The 17,105-nt window shown below is 40.2% G+C and overlaps 1 protein-coding gene across 9 annotated transcripts; it reads left to right on the plus strand.

The window, feature by feature from the left end:
* Positions 1-897: 897 nt before the first annotated feature.
* Positions 898-16,914, plus strand: NEPRO (nucleolus and neural progenitor protein). 9 transcript variants are annotated; one of them, XM_040224405.1, is made up of 9 exons: positions 898-1,100; positions 5,264-5,418; positions 7,907-7,986; positions 8,359-8,490; positions 9,185-9,262; positions 10,452-10,813; positions 11,048-11,109; positions 13,482-13,741; positions 15,867-16,914. In XM_040224405.1, exons 1-9 carry the CDS (start codon positions 998-1,000, stop codon positions 16,324-16,326), a joined length of 1,692 nt encoding a protein of 563 aa, XP_040080339.1. In that variant the 5' UTR covers positions 898-997; the 3' UTR covers positions 16,327-16,914. The 9 variants fall into 9 exon arrangements, with proteins under 9 accessions (XP_040080339.1, XP_040080367.1, XP_040080349.1 ...); XM_040224415.1 differs by having other exon boundaries at positions 937-1,100; positions 10,452-10,795; positions 15,867-16,513; XM_040224450.1 differs by having other exon boundaries at positions 1,008-1,100; positions 9,185-9,270; positions 15,867-16,500.
* The last annotated feature ends 191 nt before the right edge of the window (positions 16,915-17,105 follow it).

Here is a 17,105-nt window from a genome sequence, read left to right on the forward strand (position 1 = left end):
TTCTACCCAAGGACCACACTACACTGACCCTTGGCTAAATCCCCTACTAAGGGTCACTCATTGACGGTTATTTGTTGGTGGGGCTCAGTGCAACACCAACCAAAGGCCTAGCAAGATCACTAACGGTCACTCATTGATAGTTATTTACGGGAGAGGCCCACTATGGCACTAACCAGTGACTGAGCAGGGCCACCTACCACTGCACAGTGTAATGGCACACAGCAGCCCCGTGTGCTAAGGGCTCCACTCTGTTACGGTTTTGCTGCTGCTTCCTTGGCTAACGTCAATTCCAAGGTGGCTCTAGCGGTAAACAATCTGCCTACTCAGGCAGGAGACTCAAGAGATGTGGGTTCCATCACTGGGTTGGGAAGATCCCCTGGAGAAGGAAATGGCAACCCACTCCAGTATACTTAACTGGAAAGTTCCATGGAAAGGGGCCTGGCTGGTTGCAGTCAACGGGGACACAAAAAGAGGGACACGATCGAGCGACTAAATACACACACACACACACCCCATCCTTGACTAACTCTTAAGTTTTCTGTGTTGCAAACGTACATTTTGTATAAGGCTCTTTATTCCATTTCTTCCTTTTCTCCTAATGGCTGAGGTGGAGATGGGGGTGTATGCAACTCAACTACACGTCTTACTTTTCACGTCTGTAAAAGGCCTTGAAGTATTTCCCAAACTGGTTGCGTCTCAGAATCCCATGGGGAAGCATAAACACAAGGACAAAGCCTCAACCCGTCCCGAGATTCTGTTTGTTTAGTACTGGGATAGGGCGCCCCCCAAATCTCCCAGGTGACGCTGATACACGACCACGTGGTTCAGGTTCCCCATACTTAGTCCCCGGTTCCCTGAAAGACTCCGCCCAGGGCCCCGCCCCCGCCCCACCTTTGCCCTCTACCTCCCGGTGACGTCGGCTCATCTCCGCTCCTTCGGTGCCTCCACTCGGCCTCGCCTAGCTCCGCCCCTCCCACTCCGCCTCCTGCCTCCCAAGATGGCTACCCTGTTGCCAGGCCCGGAGCCGTGGAACCGGGTGAGGATCCCTAAGGCAGGGAGCCGTAGAGCAGTGACCGTACAGGACCCGGATACGGCGCTAGGTGAGTGAGGCGCCGGGCTAGGGGCGCAGGCTTTTCCGGAGGAGGCGTGGGGCCGGCGCACGTGCGCGCTGGGCGGGACTTCCGGAGCCCGCGGGACACTGGGAAGGGCCGAAGGGTCAGGAACTGGGGAATTTGCCAAGGAGTCTCGTGGGGGCATCTGGCTTTACCGTTGTTCCCTGGATCCACCGTGTCTATCGCAGGGCCTGGCAGGGGCACCGAAGCCTCGCGACCCAGCACCGCACCGAAATGGGGGAGAGGGGCGGACACAACTGGTGTCAGGGAAAAGTGCTGCCTGGGAGCTCTACGTTTCACTCAGCCACCAAGAGGCGTGGTTAGCCCTCCGTCTCTGCAGCGCTCAGCCTCTGAAAGGCTGCGGGTCGTCACTCAAGCACTCTGCGATTAAGCCTCAAATTTCCTGGGTCCCCCGTTCCTTATCTGTAAAATGGGGTTAGTTTCCCGGAGAAGGCAATGGCACCCCACTCCAGTACTCTTGCCTGGAAAATCCCATGGACAGAGGAGCCTGACAGGCTGTAGTCCATGGGGTCGCTAGGAGTCTGACACGACTGAGCGACTTCAGTTTCACTTTTCACTTTCATGCATTGGAGAAGGAAATGGCAACCCACTCCAGTGTTCTTGCCTGGAGAAGCCCAGGGATGGGGGAGCCTGGTGGGCTGCCGTCTCTGGGGTCGCACAGAGTCGGACACGACTGAAGCGACTTAGCAGTAGCAGCAGCTATCACCAGGTCTTTGGGAGGATCTAAATGATGTCATTTAGGAGAGCGTGCTCTATCAATACTGTTCATACTGTTTATGGGGCTCTATCAGTGTTTGAATGGCATTGCGATTATTAGGCAGTAGGGCAGTAAGGTGGCGCTAGTGGGAAAGAACCCACCTTTCTTTAGGTAGAAGTGAGAGGCACAGGTTCGATCCCTGGGTCGGGAAGATCCCCTGGAGGAGGGCATAGCAACGCACTCCAGTATTGCTTGGAAAAGCCCATGGACAGAGGAGCCTGGCAGGCCCTAGTTCATAGGGTCGTACAGAGTCGGACACGACTGAAGCGACTTGGCACGCACACAGGTCAGTAAGAACTGGGTTGAGGGACTGAATCCCGGCTCTTCCCTCTGCTGGAACTGGGTTGAGCAGTAGGGAATGTCTAACGTTTCCGGGCCTCAGCTTATTGTCAAACGGGAATAACAACAGTACTTTATTCATAGAGCAGTTCTGCTGAAAGTGAGTATTATAGAGTAATAGTATAAAGTATTATTAATATAAAATAAAGTGAATATTTGGAACAGTGCCTGATATAGTAAATAATGTTCAGTCCAGTCCAGTCGCTCAGTTGTGTCCGACTCTTTGCGACTCCATGGAACGCAGTAAACCAGGCTTCCCTGTCCATCACCAACTCCCGGAGCTTACTCAAACTCATGTCCATTGAGTCCGTGATGCCATCCAACCATCTCATCCTCTGTCCTCCCCTTCTCCTCCTGCCTTCACTCTTTCCCAGCATCAGGGTCTTTTCAAATGAGTCAGTTCTTTGCATCAGGTGACCAAAGTATTGGAGTTTCAGCTTCACCATCAGTCCTAACAAGGAATACTCAGGACTGATTTTCTTTAGGATGGACTGGTTGGATCTCCTTGCAGATGATAGCTGTTATTAAATATTTATAACTTATCATCACATTCCCCTCGCCATCCATCCATCCTGCCCCATTTACAGATTAACGTTACCCCTTCCTCTGTTCAGAAATACTTTTAACAGGATTCCTGTTGAGCATGGAAATTCACCAAGTCTCTCCCCACCCCCAAGGCAGCTCATTCTGGCCTCAAATAGTTGGGAGAGTAAGAACGTTCTCTGTGTTGTGTAAAGTTTGCCTTTGTGTTACTGTCACTTTGGATGCTACTGCTACCCTTAAGAGGCATAGAGAACACTGTTAACTCTTATATTCACAGGTTTTCAGACTAGGAGGCTGTTATCTTGTTTTGCTAAATAAGCACCCTGTGTTTAGTCAGATATTATATAATTTCCAGTTGTTATAGTGATTTCTCTTTTCTAAATATATTCTTAAAGTGGTATTAGAGAAGTATATAAAAGTGTCCCACCTTCAACATACTTAAAAGTGTTCCAGTTCAGTTCTGTTGCTCAGTTGTGTCTGACTCTTTGCGACCCCATGAACCGCAGCATACCAGGCCTGCCTGTCCATCACAAACTCCTGGAGTTTATCCAAACTCATGTCCATTGAGTCGGTGATACCATCTAAACATCTCATCCTTTGTCATCCCCTTCTCCTGCCTTCAATCTTTCCCAACATCAGGGTCTTTTCAAATAAGTCAGCTCTTCCCATCAAGTAGCCAAAATATTGGAGTTTCAGCTTCAACACCAGTCCTTCCAATGAACACCCAGGACTGATCTCCTTTAGGATGGACTGATTGGATCTCCTTGTAGTCCAAGGGACTCTCAAGAGTCTTCTTCAACACCACAGATCAAAGCATCAATTCTTTGGTGCTTAGCTTTCTTTATAGTCCAACTCTCACATCCATACATGACTACTGGAAAAACCATAGCCTTGACTAGATGGACCTTTGTTGGTCAAGTAATGTCTCTGCTTTTTATTATGCTGTCTAGGTTGGTCGTAACTTTCCTTCCAAGGAGTGGGCATCTTTTAATTTCATGGCTGCAGTCACCATCTGCAGTGATTTTGGAGCCCAGAAAAAATAAAGTCAGCCACTGTTTCCACTGTTTCCCCATCTATTTGCCATGAAGTGATGGGACCGGATGCCATGATCTTAGTTTTCTGAATGTTGAGCTTTAAGGCAACTCTTTCAGTCTCCTCTTTCACTTTCATCAAGAGGCTCTTTAGTTCTTCATTTTCTGCCATAAGGGTGGTGTCATCTGCATATCTGAGGTTATTGATATTTCTCCAGGCAATCTTGATTCCAGCTTGTGCTTCTTCCAGCCCAGCATTTCTCATGATGTACTCTGCATGTAAGTTAAATAAGTAGGGTGATAATATACAGCCTTGATGTACTCCAGTGTTCTTGCCTGGAGAATCCCAGGGATGGCAGAGCCTGGTGGGCTGCTGTCTATGGGGTCTCACAGAGTTGGACACGACTCAAGTGACTTAGCAGCAGTAGCAGCAACAACTGGAATTCCATCACCTCCACTAGCTTTGTTCGTAGTGGTATTTCCTAAGGCCCTCTTGACTTCACATTCCCGGATGTCTGGCTCTAGGTGAGTGATCACACCATCGTGATGATCTGGGTCATGAAGATCTTTTTTGTATAGTTCTTCTGTGTATTTTTGCCACCTCTTCTTAATATCTTCTGCTTCTGTTAGGTCCCTACCATTTCTGTCCTTTATTGGCCCATCTTTGCATGAAATGTTCCCTTGGTATCTCGAATTTTCTTGTCTATTAGGTAGATAAGAAAGACTATAGCTATTTATAGTCTTTCCTCTTCTATGGTTTTCCTCTATTTATTTGCCCTGATCGCTGAGGAAGGCCTTCTTATCTCTCTTTGCTATCCTTTGGAACTCTGCATTCAAGTGGGTATATCTTTCCTTTTCTCCTTTACTTTTCACTTCTCTTCTTTTCACAGCTGTTTGTAAGGCCTCCTCAGACAGCCATTTTGCTTTTTTGCATTTCTTTTTCTTAGGGATGGTCTTGATCCCTGTCATCTTTGCAATGTCACGAACCTCTGTCCATAATTCATCAGGCACTCTGTCTATCAGGTCTAGTCCCTTAAATCTATTTCACACTTCCACTGTATAATCAAAAGGGATTATATTTAGGTCATACCTGAATGGTCTAGTGGCTTTCCCCACTTTCTTAAAGTGTTTGGTGTACCCTAAATGACTCTGTAAAGTATTCATATGAAAGAATATTAAAATCACGATAAAATGTGATATGATATACATTCTAGTTTATAGATATTTTCTCAATGATTTCATGAACTTGATATCATCTGTCACCGTTTTCCTTCCTTCCTATGTCATTTCTTACATACTTAGAAATGTTTACTTACGTTCTTACAGGTGAAGCTGATTGTGTTGTTATTGATTTCTTTAAAACAGATAAGGAAAGATGCTTCTTTTAGTGTATTTTTTGTAATAATATACTTAATGTAGAAATGCATGTTAAGTCTTATTACTAAATATCTCTGCATTAGACCTTTGCATTGCAGCTATAATTAAAGAATGCTGTCGCATTACATTGTCACTGAAGAGCCGAACCTTAGATGCAGAGACAGATGTATTATGTGCAATCCTTTACAGCAATCACAACAGAATGGGCCGCCATAAGCCCCATTTGGCCCTCAGACAGGTAAGGCGAGAGCCCTGTATTTAAGATAAAACATTTTTACTTGGTGAAGATGGAGATCACACTGCCACTTAACTTTTGTTATTTATGGAAATGGAAGTAAATTACTTGTGATTTACTTGGGCTTTCCTGATAGCTCAATTGGTAAAGAATCCACCTACAATGCAGGAGACCTTGGTTTGATTCCTGGGTTGGGAAGATCCACTGGAGAAGGGATAGGCTACCCACTCCAGTATTCTTGGGCTTCCCTTGTGGCTCAGCTAGTGAAGTATCTGCCTGCAATGCGGGAGACCTGGGTTTGATCCCTGGGTTGGGAAGATCCCCTGGAGAAAAGAAAGGCTACCCACTCCAGTATTCAGGCCTGGAGAATTCTGTGGACTGTCCGTGGGGTCGCAAAGAGTTGGACACAACTGAGTGACTTTCACTTCACTTTCACTTGTGATTTTTAAGTGTTAAGCCCACAATCACATGTGAGCTTTCAGTTGTTTTTCCCTGAAAGCATTTCAAAAATCAGTCTGTATTAGAAAAGAACTATGTTTGATTCTTTCCCAGTCTTGTTTCTAGTAGGTAGATAATTATGAAAAAATTTCTTCATTATATACAATCTGTAACAAATTACCACTCCTTTGTCTACTTTAAAGATGGAGTGATTTGATCAAAACAAAATGTTGGATTAAGAAACAATTTTCCTGAGCATAATCAAAATCCCCAAATCATAAAAAGAACAAAGTTGCAATTTATTTATTGTGGTGGTAAACAGTCTAATTGGGAATATATTAAATGAGTATATAACAAGTTGTGTAAAGTGTTCTGTGTATCTTTTGAAGTTTAAGACAAAATTGGGTCCTTCTAGCTCAGGGATTACATACACACAGATTACATACACATACTTCTAAGTTCTGTATATGCTAATTTATTTGCTCATTCATTTTATTAATTCTCCAAGTATTTTTGAAACTTTCTATGTGCCAGGCACTGTGCTTTGAGCTAGGTGTATGGCATAATCTCCAACCTTAAACAGATTCATGTTCTTTGGTTAGTTTTCCATTCACATTACTTAAAGCAAAAAAGATGATTTCTTCACCAAAGAAAGATTTGCGATTATGGTTTTTCCTAAGTTTTCTTCTCTGGAGCAGGTTTTATCTCCTGAGTCTTTAACTCCAAAACCAAACTTTTATCTCAGATTGAATCTACATATTTCTCCTCCTGGCTTCCAGGTTGTCAATAAATATAGTCAGAAAAATTTGGTGTTCTGTTTTCTCTGCTCTCCCATCCGGTTAACTGATCAATTAACACTTTCTCTGAATCTAGTCTCTTTTAGTTCTGGCTAAATTTTAAAACCTTGTCAATTTTTTGTTGTCTTGTAATTCTGACTGATGTTTCCTCCTTCAGTCTTTCCTCTACTGTGGCATGTTCACATGTACCAAATCCAGGTTAATCATCCTAAAACACAGCCTAATTTTTAATGGTTCTCCATTGTCCCCTGAATAAAGAGCAGACCTCTTAGCTTAACTTAGCAGATCCTTGCTGATCTGGCCTCTTCAGTTTTCTTAGCTCAGGCTTCTCTGTGGTCTTCATCGTCATATATGTTGTATTACAAGCAGCCTGAACTCTTTTGAGTCTTCCTACTCACTCCTCTGAGCCTTTGCTTACCTGGTTCTGTATGTTTACAATGCCCAAGCCCTCCATCACTTGATCCTCATGTCTGCAGCACTTACGGACAGTGAAATTTAGTACTTAACAATTTACTATCTTGTTTTAATAGTTTCACTATTAGAATCATGTTACTTTCAGAAAAGTTTATTAATACAATCTTGAGAATAATCTTACATTTACTTTGGTCCTCTTTATAGCACCAAGCACATCCTGGAATATAGTAAGAAAGAAAGAAAGAAAATGAAGTTGCTCAATTGTGTCCAACTCTTTGCGACCCCATGGACTGTAGCCCGCCAGGCTCCTCCATCCATGGGATTCTCCAGGCAAGAGTACTGGAGTGGATTGCCATTTCCTTCTCCAGGGGATCTTCCCAACCCAGGGATCGAACCTGGGTCTCACGCATTGTAGGCAGACGCTTTACCATCTGAGCCACCAGGGAAATCCAGTCACTGGTCATAACCTGAGCATAATCAAAATCCCCAAATCATAAAAAGAACAAAGTTTCAATTTATTTATTGTGGTGGTAAATAATCTAATTGGGAATGTATTAAATGAGTATATAACAAGCTGTGTAAAGTGTTTTGTGTATCTTTTGAGGTTTAAGACAAAATCTGAGAAATTTATTTGGCTGCATAAATTTCAAATTTTTAACCAGAAGCAACTGCTTTGGGCTACAGGTTTCTTTACCCTAAAATATGGTATTCTGTGTATTTCTATACTTTGTATTCAGTGTATTACTATACTTTGAAATTTTGAATTTGTTTTCGTGTTCACATCGTGGCTTTGTCTCTATTACACATAAACATGTGAATTTGAGCTGGTCTTCCCCTTTCAGGTTGAACAGTGTTTAAAACGTTTGAAAAACATGAATTTGGAAGGTTCAATTCAAGATCTCTCAGAGTCATTTTCTTCTAAGTAAGTAGTCTAGTTGCTTTCTAATGGGCTTTGTGGTGGGCTGGAAACCTGGTGTCTTGCTGTGACCTCACTTTGGACTTCCTTCATTATTGTTTGAATATAACCAATTATACCTTAGCTGTACAAATTTTATTTTAATAAAGGACCCCTGGTATTTGTGGTAATCTCCCTCTGTTGGCTTGTGGGGAGGAATAGTGGGACACTGAAACCTGGGTGATGATAAGCTATTTTGAAACATAAGTGTCAGTTAACTTCAGTGAGTCATTATTAAACTTAACTACCTCAAATTGAGCTTAAAGCAATTCTGTACTTATTATATAAGTGTTTTAATATTTAAGAATGAAAGTAACATACTTTTCTATTTTTGTCAAGTGAAAATCAGCCTATAAATACCAAAGCATGTGTCATCCCCAGCCAACCGGTGGTGGAACTGGTGTTGATGAAGATTTTGGGAGCCTGCAAGTTGCTGCTTCGCCTGTTGGACTGTTGCTGCAAGACATTTCTGTATCCTTAAATCATCTAAAAAACGTTTTTCTGAACTTCAGTTGTTTGGATGTATTTAATGGGCTTCTCAGGTGGCTCAGTGGTAAAGAATCCACCTGCTAATGAAGGAGCCACAGGAGATGCAGGTTTGACCCCTGGGTCAGGAAGACCCCCTGAAGGAGGAAGTGGCAACCCACTCCAGTATTCTTGCCTGGGAAATCCCACGGACCAAGGAGCCTGTTGGGTTACAGTTCATGGGGTTGCAGAGTCAGACGTGACTGAGCATGCATACAGGGATGAATTTAGTAGTATTTCTGTTTGAAAGCTAGGGAGTATGTAGTCTCTCATATTTTCAAAGTAGGAATTATAATTTATGCAAGTTCTTAAAATTTTGCTCTTTGGTCTCCTCTTCCTGGGAAGTGCCTGAAATAGCCATTGCCAGGGATTTCTACCTCTATTTAATATGTATTATCCTAAAGGCATTGACAGTTAGAAATTCTTAATCTTAAAAGCTAATCCTTAGAAACCAAATTTATTAATGAAGCCTCTAGCAGAGTGTATATTACTTTTTTTAAAGCTTCAATGACTTAGAACATGTTTTAAGGCTTTAACTCCTTAAAATTATGCATTCTGTGTTTTTTTTTCCCCATAAATGTAACTTAACAAAACATAAATTCCTTTGATTCTGTTTTCCAACTTTAACTTGATTCTTCAGCTTGACTGTGAAACATCTAGGTTTGCAAGAATTCATTATTTTAAACCTTGTGATGGTTGGGCTCGTGAGCAGATTATGGTATGTATGTACATACCTTTGAAATCCTTCATTTCTTTTTCATTTCTCTAACTCAGACTAGGTTTCTTATTAGTAGTCTTCATATTTGCTTTTCCATGGGATGTTGAAGGTGCAGAAATTCTGTTTCTGCATTTGATCAGAGTTTATTTGGGATGGATTAGGAAGCTAAGTGTTGTTATTGGGAAGCTAAGTTATGTCAAAAGACTAGGCTTTGAATCTGAATCCATGAGATCACTTCCACATTAACTAAGCAAATGAATTCCTGGGATTAGCAGCTGGAATTTAAAAAAAAAGGTTCCTTTAATCATTCAGCTGAGCCATTTAAAATGAAGGTGTTCCTGGGCAGTCTGTATCATTTATTTGTTTCTGCCACTAGATTTCTAATACTTAATGGCAATGACCTTCCTTATGTTTTCTAAATTGCTTTCTTCCACATGAACCACTACTGCTTTTTCAGCCATAGCTATTGATGTAAAGAACACTGGTAATACTAGTTGCAAACCAAAGAGAATTTCCCTTGCATCTCACAATATATATTATGGAGCTTATCTGATGGATAAGATTCAAAATCTGCCCATTTGTGATTAGCTATAATTTGAATGGAAACAAAAAAAGAAAAAATTCTTTCTAATCCTTAATTTCTGTCTTAATCTGTTTATCTCAAGTACTATTTTCAATCCTATTTTTTTATTCTGCTTGTTTTTAGAGCTAACAATGTTAGAATTACTTACCATATGTTAGTATGATTATCATGTTAGTAATGTTAGAATTACTACTCAATGTCAAACCATATTATTCTTCCCTATAATGAAAATAGCTTTGATTTTTTAATTTTAATAATACATGTTTATTTGAAGAAACTTTTAAAAATAGAATTCAAAGAACCTGAAATTTCCGTAAAATCTTATCCTCTAGATAAAACCACATTTAAGATTTTGGTGCACATCCTTTGAAATATCTCTCCATATAGTACTGTATTTGGTTTTATATAACATTTTGTACTTGGATTTTTCTGTATAAGCTGGACTAAATCTAGCTCTTTGCAAGTATCCACTGTAGCATTTTTTTTTTTTTTAATCTATAGTGGCAGACTGATAGGTGTTATTTTCAGCTTTAAATCTGTTAGTTATTATGTAGTCTGCAAATTATAATTACTGGCTAATTCATGAGCTCTTACTTCTTTCCCTAGGGTTCTGTATAAAGATGTTTTAAAAAGGCTGGTTTCTTTATATGAACCATTGTTTGGATTACTTCAAGAGGTCTCCAGGATTCAACCATTGCCTTACTTCAAAGGTTTTACCTTTCCTTCTGATATTGTTGAATTTTTAGGAGAGCCCTATTTTGAAGTCTTTAAGAAAAAAATGCCTACAGCCTTTGTAGCTAAAGGAGTAACTAAACTGCTAAATAAACTATTTTTAACAAAAGAGCAATCACAGAGGTCAGGTGAAGAAACTTTACTTAGAATTTCTGAAAAAGCTAAGCAAATGAAGATCAATATACAGAATAACATCGATCTTGGACAACCAGTAAAGAGTAAGAAAATCTCAAAAGGTAATTTGCTTTGATCTGGCTTATACTCCTAAACTCTCTTAATTTTAACTCACATTATCTTTAGAGACGTGTGGTATTAATAATGTGTGTTTTCTAAGCTTGGGCATGTTATTTCTTTCTATTGTAGCTTCATAGTTCTTTGCTTGCTTAACTCCCTTTGTTGTCATGTACTTAAGAATTTATTGTTTTGAAAATAGTATGCCTAATTTTTTTATCTGTGCTCTATCTCCACAGAAAAGTCATCAGAATTTGATGTGAGAGCTTTCTGCAAACAGCTGAAACAAAAAGCTATTCAGGTTTGTCTGGCTTATTTTAATAGCTTATGATTTCTGCTAAGTGTAGGTGCCACTTACCAAGGACAGAGGCTGAGTCTCACTTCTGGTTTTATCCCCTGCTCTAGGCATAGTGCCATCTTAGTTCTCAGTCTGCATCTGAATGAGTAGAGGCATTTCCAAGGGATCTGAGTGCATCTAGTTAATTCAGTTAATAGAATGCCTTCAGAAACATTTGACTAAGGGTTTTGCTAGAATTTTAAAATGATCCTAGGATCCACCATAGGAGTGGATTATACTGCAGCTTAAGAATATGGGCTTCGAAGTCAGACAGATGGTTTGCGTCCTGGCTTTGGTTTGTAGTAATTTGTGAACTTATGTAAGTTTCTTGACCTGTCCCTACCTCCATTTTCTAGAAACAGTATACACTTCACAGGGCTGTGCCAGTTTTAGTACATGTAAAGTATTCAGCACAGTCTCAAGTGTGGTAAGCACTTACTTGATGTTAGATGTTGTCGGGTACTTCCATCGTCACTATCATCATCATCATCTTTTATCATGAGGCTTCTATTTCTGTCTTTCTGTCAGTGTTAGAGCTGATATCAGCATTTGACCTCTCCTCAGCCAGTGTCTGTAAACTCTGTTTGTTCTGGATCTGACACGGATAAGAAGTTCTTTTACTCTTTTCAAAGTTGTTTTCTTCATGGGCTATTTCTTCCATTCTATTCAAGAATTCTTTTCTAACAAGTCAGTACTTTCTTGAAGGTTTACAAGGATTCCAGCTTGCATTTATGTTTTGTCCAGTTTACAAGTTCTGGAGGAAGATGTCATCATCACCATAATACTTATACTGCATTTACTCTTTGTCGGGCATTGTTTGGAACTCTTTATATGTGTAAACTCATATAATCCTTGCAAAAGTCTTGTGAGGTAGGTGCTGTTCTTTCCATGTTTCAGATGAGAAAATTAAGCCAAAGAAAGGACAAGAAATTCGTCTAGGCCAGATAGCAAATATGGGGCAGAACTGGGATTTGAACCAGGCAGTTTGGTTTCAGTGTTTGTCATTTAATATTATTTGTTGTTCAGTCACTAAGTTGTGTCCGACCTTCTGCAACTCCATGGGCTGCAGCACACCAGGCTTCCATCTCGAAATAGTTTTATCAGCTCTCTCTTAATAACTACAGCTCTCTGTGACTCCTGAAACTTTCTGCAGTTCATCACTTGTTCTATGTGAGCTGGTTCCAGCATCCCTCTTATTTATGACCAATCACTATTTTATTTTTAGCATTTAGCACCAATATGCTTAGTGTGTTTTTAGGCCAAACTTTTATGGATCACCAACACAAAGATTGATAGGTCTCTACCTTCTACTACTATTACTTGTTCTTCTTGAGAATGAGAAATTTGCAAGAAATGAAGTTTTGAACAGAAGATGGAAGCAGACCTAGTAGGTGGCATATTTCAATAAACAGTAGTAGTTGATAAAATTCAAACTTGACTTCATGCAGAAAAATGAAGTTGAAGAGACAGAGGTGCCACATCAAAAGATGGTTGAATTGGAATTGGAAATATTGCTCAGTTAAGCATTTTTAGCATACATTCAGCAGTCATCTGCATTTCCACATTTATCAACAACATTTATGACCCTTCATTGAGGAGGTGATGAAAAACAAGCTGTGGTAGTCCAGTATTAGAGGAAAAGGGCTTTTCAGCGATTTTGTTTCCCACCAGATAGACTTTGATCAATACTTAATTATGTGGAGTTTTCTTCTTATGTGTAGGTTAAATGGGCTTCCCTGGTGGCTCAGCGGCTGAGAATCTACCTGCCAATGCAGGAGAGGCAAGATGGATCTGTGGGTGGGGCAGATCCCCGGAGAAGGAAATGGCCACTTCGGTATTCTTGCCTGGGAAATCCCATGGACAGAGGAGCCCGGCGGGCTGTAGTCCATGGGGTCACAAACACAACAGCAACACAGGTTAAATAAATATGTATGTAAATGTTTATATTGTTACTTGTGTACAACTGAATTTAGCTATAGATGGGATCTGTTGTAGCACAGAGGGGAAAAAATCGTATTAGGAACAGTGAATAAAAATTTTTTTAAGCAAAGGAAAGGAATTCCCTGGCAGTCTAGTTATTAGGACTCTGTATTTCCACTGCAAGGGGGCACCAGTCTGATCCCAGGGTTGAGGAACTAAGATCCCCAAAGCCAGGTGGCAGTCAAAAAAATTTAAAAAGACAAACGGAAAAACAGAAAGCATAGGGAACTGGAAAAAACTTTTCTCCTTCTTTTAAAAAGATGCATTTTCAAATGTTGATAGTGTGTGAGTCAACTTCTCTCTCTTGTTATATGTCAGTAACGGATCCAATATATTTTTCTCGTTCCATATTTCAGGAGAAGAGCTTTGAGTTTAAATGTTCTCCATCCAAACTAAAGGCAACCAAACATTCTTCTCAGAAAGCAATAGGAACTCCCTGTGTAAAAAGTCTTGTGCAAAGATTCCGAGAGGCTGAGACTTTCACACAACTTTCTGAAGAAATCCAAATGGCAATTCTGTGGTGTAGAAGCAAAAAACTGAAGGTTCAGACCACCTTTCTGGGTAACAAACTTCTTAAAAGTAACCGGCTTAAACATGTGGAAGCTCAAGGCTCTAGGTAGGTATATTATAAAAATTACATTCCTTTACTTCTTCTGTTATCTTTTAAGGCAAAAGTATACATAGTCAGCCTTTTTAATGTCCAGTACCCTGGGGACTAAAATTGCAGTTTTGTTAGCTACTTTTATTGGACAGAGCTAAATATATATATCATTGGGAGGAAGTAAATTTGGTCAGTTGGATTTACTCTTCACCATTCCATCCTTTTATTCAAAAAGTATCAGGTGTGTCTGTGGTATGCTAACCTGCAGATAGAACTATGTGTAAGACAGATTTAATCCTCATGGAGTTCTGCCTCTCTGGTAGGAGAGATGGCCAGTCTGTTTGCAGCTTCAGTGGGATGAGGGTGTGAGAGCAGAAGATGCTTCCTCCTACAAGGCCACACACCAGACTCAAGTCAGCGTCAAGTAGCTTCCATTCACAGGAGCTAGACTCTCCATGTATTGCTTCATCCTTTTGTGATGCTTACATTCATAGCACTGCTTAAGGATGGTTATCTTTGTGAGCCAATATTGCTTGAATGAAGTTAGATATTTTAGGGCTTTATGTTTTTATTGAACAAATAATAGATGCCTGTGGTAACAATTTGAGACACAAATGGCCATAAAGGTCCTCATTCCCCTTGACAGGGGCAATACTGACCACTTTTTGCATATCCTTCAAGAAACACTCTGTGCATCCACCATAATTTCTTACTATATTTATGGACATGTATCTATTCAGGGCTTTATAATGGTTTCCATGGATGTCACTTGGTCACAACTTGTTAAATTTTCTTTAAAAATTTATGGAAAAACAATACCTGTTTTAGTAAAAAAAAAATATGATATATACTGAAGGTTTTATAGCAAGTTTTGACTAAAAGCTGTGGGAGAAGTTAAGGGTTTTTACATTATACTCTAGAGTGGAAGCTCAATTTAAAATGGAGCTGTTCTGTTCAAGATTCTGTTTAAACTCAGGGGTAGATGAGGCAGAGATGCTAATTAAAAGTTAATCCAGAGGGTAACAAACTGGTGGTTATTTGATGAAGCCATTATTCTGCACCCCACAAAAATGCAGTGCTCTTTCATTCTGCCCTGTTTTGATGTTTCAGTAACACGTTATATTTGTACTACATTTTAAGTTTACTTAATGTCCACAATAACTGTGACACAGGTGGTGGTATTCACATTTTATGGATGAGTTAATAAGAGGATTTTACTCAGGGAATTAGAGCTGGAGATCTTGAACTCAGTGCAGATCCTCTGATTCTTCTGGGTTTTTTTTCATCTATTTCCATTTCAGTTGGGAAGTCCACCTACCCTCTCCTCACTTAAAAATTACCACTTATAGTAAGACAAAATGGTTTGGAAACAGAGGTCATGGATTACTGCGTTAAAATGGGCTTCCTCAAAGTTCTATATTGGTTTAAAAAGGAAGAGGGTACAGTAGGAGGCACAGACTCAGGCTAATCGTTTGCATTCTGACTATCAGCGTGAGGCAGTTAGCAGGTTACCAGTGCTCCTGTGGCAGTATATCCTACTCAGTATATCCTATATCCTAAATACCTAACACAACCAGCCATTTGAGTTCTGAGTCCCCAGATTTGAAGATAATATGAATGCTGTCATTTTGCCTATGCCGGCATCCCTGTCTTCTCATTTTACATAAACTCCCTCTTCACTTTTACTCCTTTTTTCTTGTTCATTTCCTGTTATTATAGTGAATATGAAGTTGTTACTCCAGAAATGGGAAGATGCATCCTAGTGACTTTTCTATTTGTAATTCATCTTTTCCCCAGTTCCATTCCTACTACATTATGAATAGATTAGCAATTATCAGGAAGTAGCTCTGGCACTGAAATATGGCACTATCTCACCATTCTGCTGCCTTGCTAGTTGAAGGAGCTACTTTACTGTGGAAATGTAATGGGGACACATTTGCCCACAGTCTAAATCAGAGGGAAGTTGTGCTCTGAAAACACAGACTGGATATGAAGCTCCTATTTCCATGTTTTTCCTTATGATTCTGGAAATTGTACAGAGGCATAGGACATATATTTTAATTGGAAGTTGGTAAAAAGACGAAGTTTTTGAGAATGTTTTTCTGCATCTTAACAATCTAATTTCTTCTGTCCTTTAAAGTTTGCCAAAGAAGCTACAGTGCATAAAAACATCTATTTGCAACTGCCTTCTTCATGGCTTAGGTATGAAAACTTCGAAGCATCACCTGAGACAAAGAAGACCACAGAATAAATTTTCACTGAAAGGAAGGAAACAGAGAAAGTTGCAGTCGACTCTTTTAAAGGAAATCCAGCAGCCCCCTCAAGGGACTCAGAGTGCTACGGATGTCATTAAAGGGAGACTCTCAGATTCTACTGTTCGTAGGACTGATCTGTACCCTAACAATAAGCAAGGGTTGAATAGGAGAGTTTCAAATCCTGTCGTACAAACTAAGGAGACACAAACTCATGAAAAGCTTACAGAAAGCAATGAAAATGAGGCGGATTCTTGGACAGTGATGCAAGGAAATAAACATAATACATCCGGAACCACTAAGGAGACAGACGACATTGATGATATTTTTGCTTTAATGGGAGTTTAGAGGCTCATATGTGAAACTTTTAACCAGTTGCTCCAGGGTTCTGCTGCTTTAAGTAGAACAGCTGAGATGTGGGAAGATCTCCAAGTATCACTCGGACTCAGAGGAGCTGCTTTAGTGCAACACTGTACAGCAGTTCATTTTAGTTCAGTAAACGCTTACCGTAGCTTTGTGTCATTTAACCGACAAATATTTGACTATTAGTCAGTTTTTTACTTAAGAGCTGAGTAATTAGGTTTGTAAAACTTATATTGTGCCTTAGGTAAATGGGATGCAGGGGTGGGGTGTAGCAGGAATCACCTAGAAGGCCACTTTGACCTTAATGGCTCCACTAGCTAAGTGCTCTTCTGAACACCAAGGTCTGTAGCTTTTAACAGCTGTACTGTCTGTCTTCTGTATGTTAGAACTGATCACCAGTCTTGCCACTAAGTGTATTAGCAGGCAATGGTTACAGCCATTATTTCACTTCATTTGTTAACCTTATCTCATTGGAGGGCATATTAAAATATTTTTGGAATTGTCCAAAAGTTTGTAGGGGAGCTTGATTTGGGTGCTAGTGATTGATTCCAAATAAATTTTTTCCAGAAAGGATATAGAGTGACTTACGGTTATACACAAAGTAGAACTAGGTGAGAAAGTTAAATGAAAAAGCTAAGGAAACACAATCAATCAACCTAGAGGCTAAAAATAGATTTATAATTGGTGCTGATGCTATCACCTGATATTTGTTATGTTGCTCATACAATTGCTCTGAGAAGGTAAATCCTACATATTTTCAAATG

Source organism: Oryx dammah, unplaced genomic scaffold (assembly GCF_014754425.2).
Source record: "Oryx dammah isolate SB20612 unplaced genomic scaffold, SCBI_Odam_1.1 HiC_scaffold_2, whole genome shotgun sequence".
Lineage (NCBI taxonomy): Eukaryota > Metazoa > Chordata > Mammalia > Artiodactyla > Bovidae > Oryx > Oryx dammah.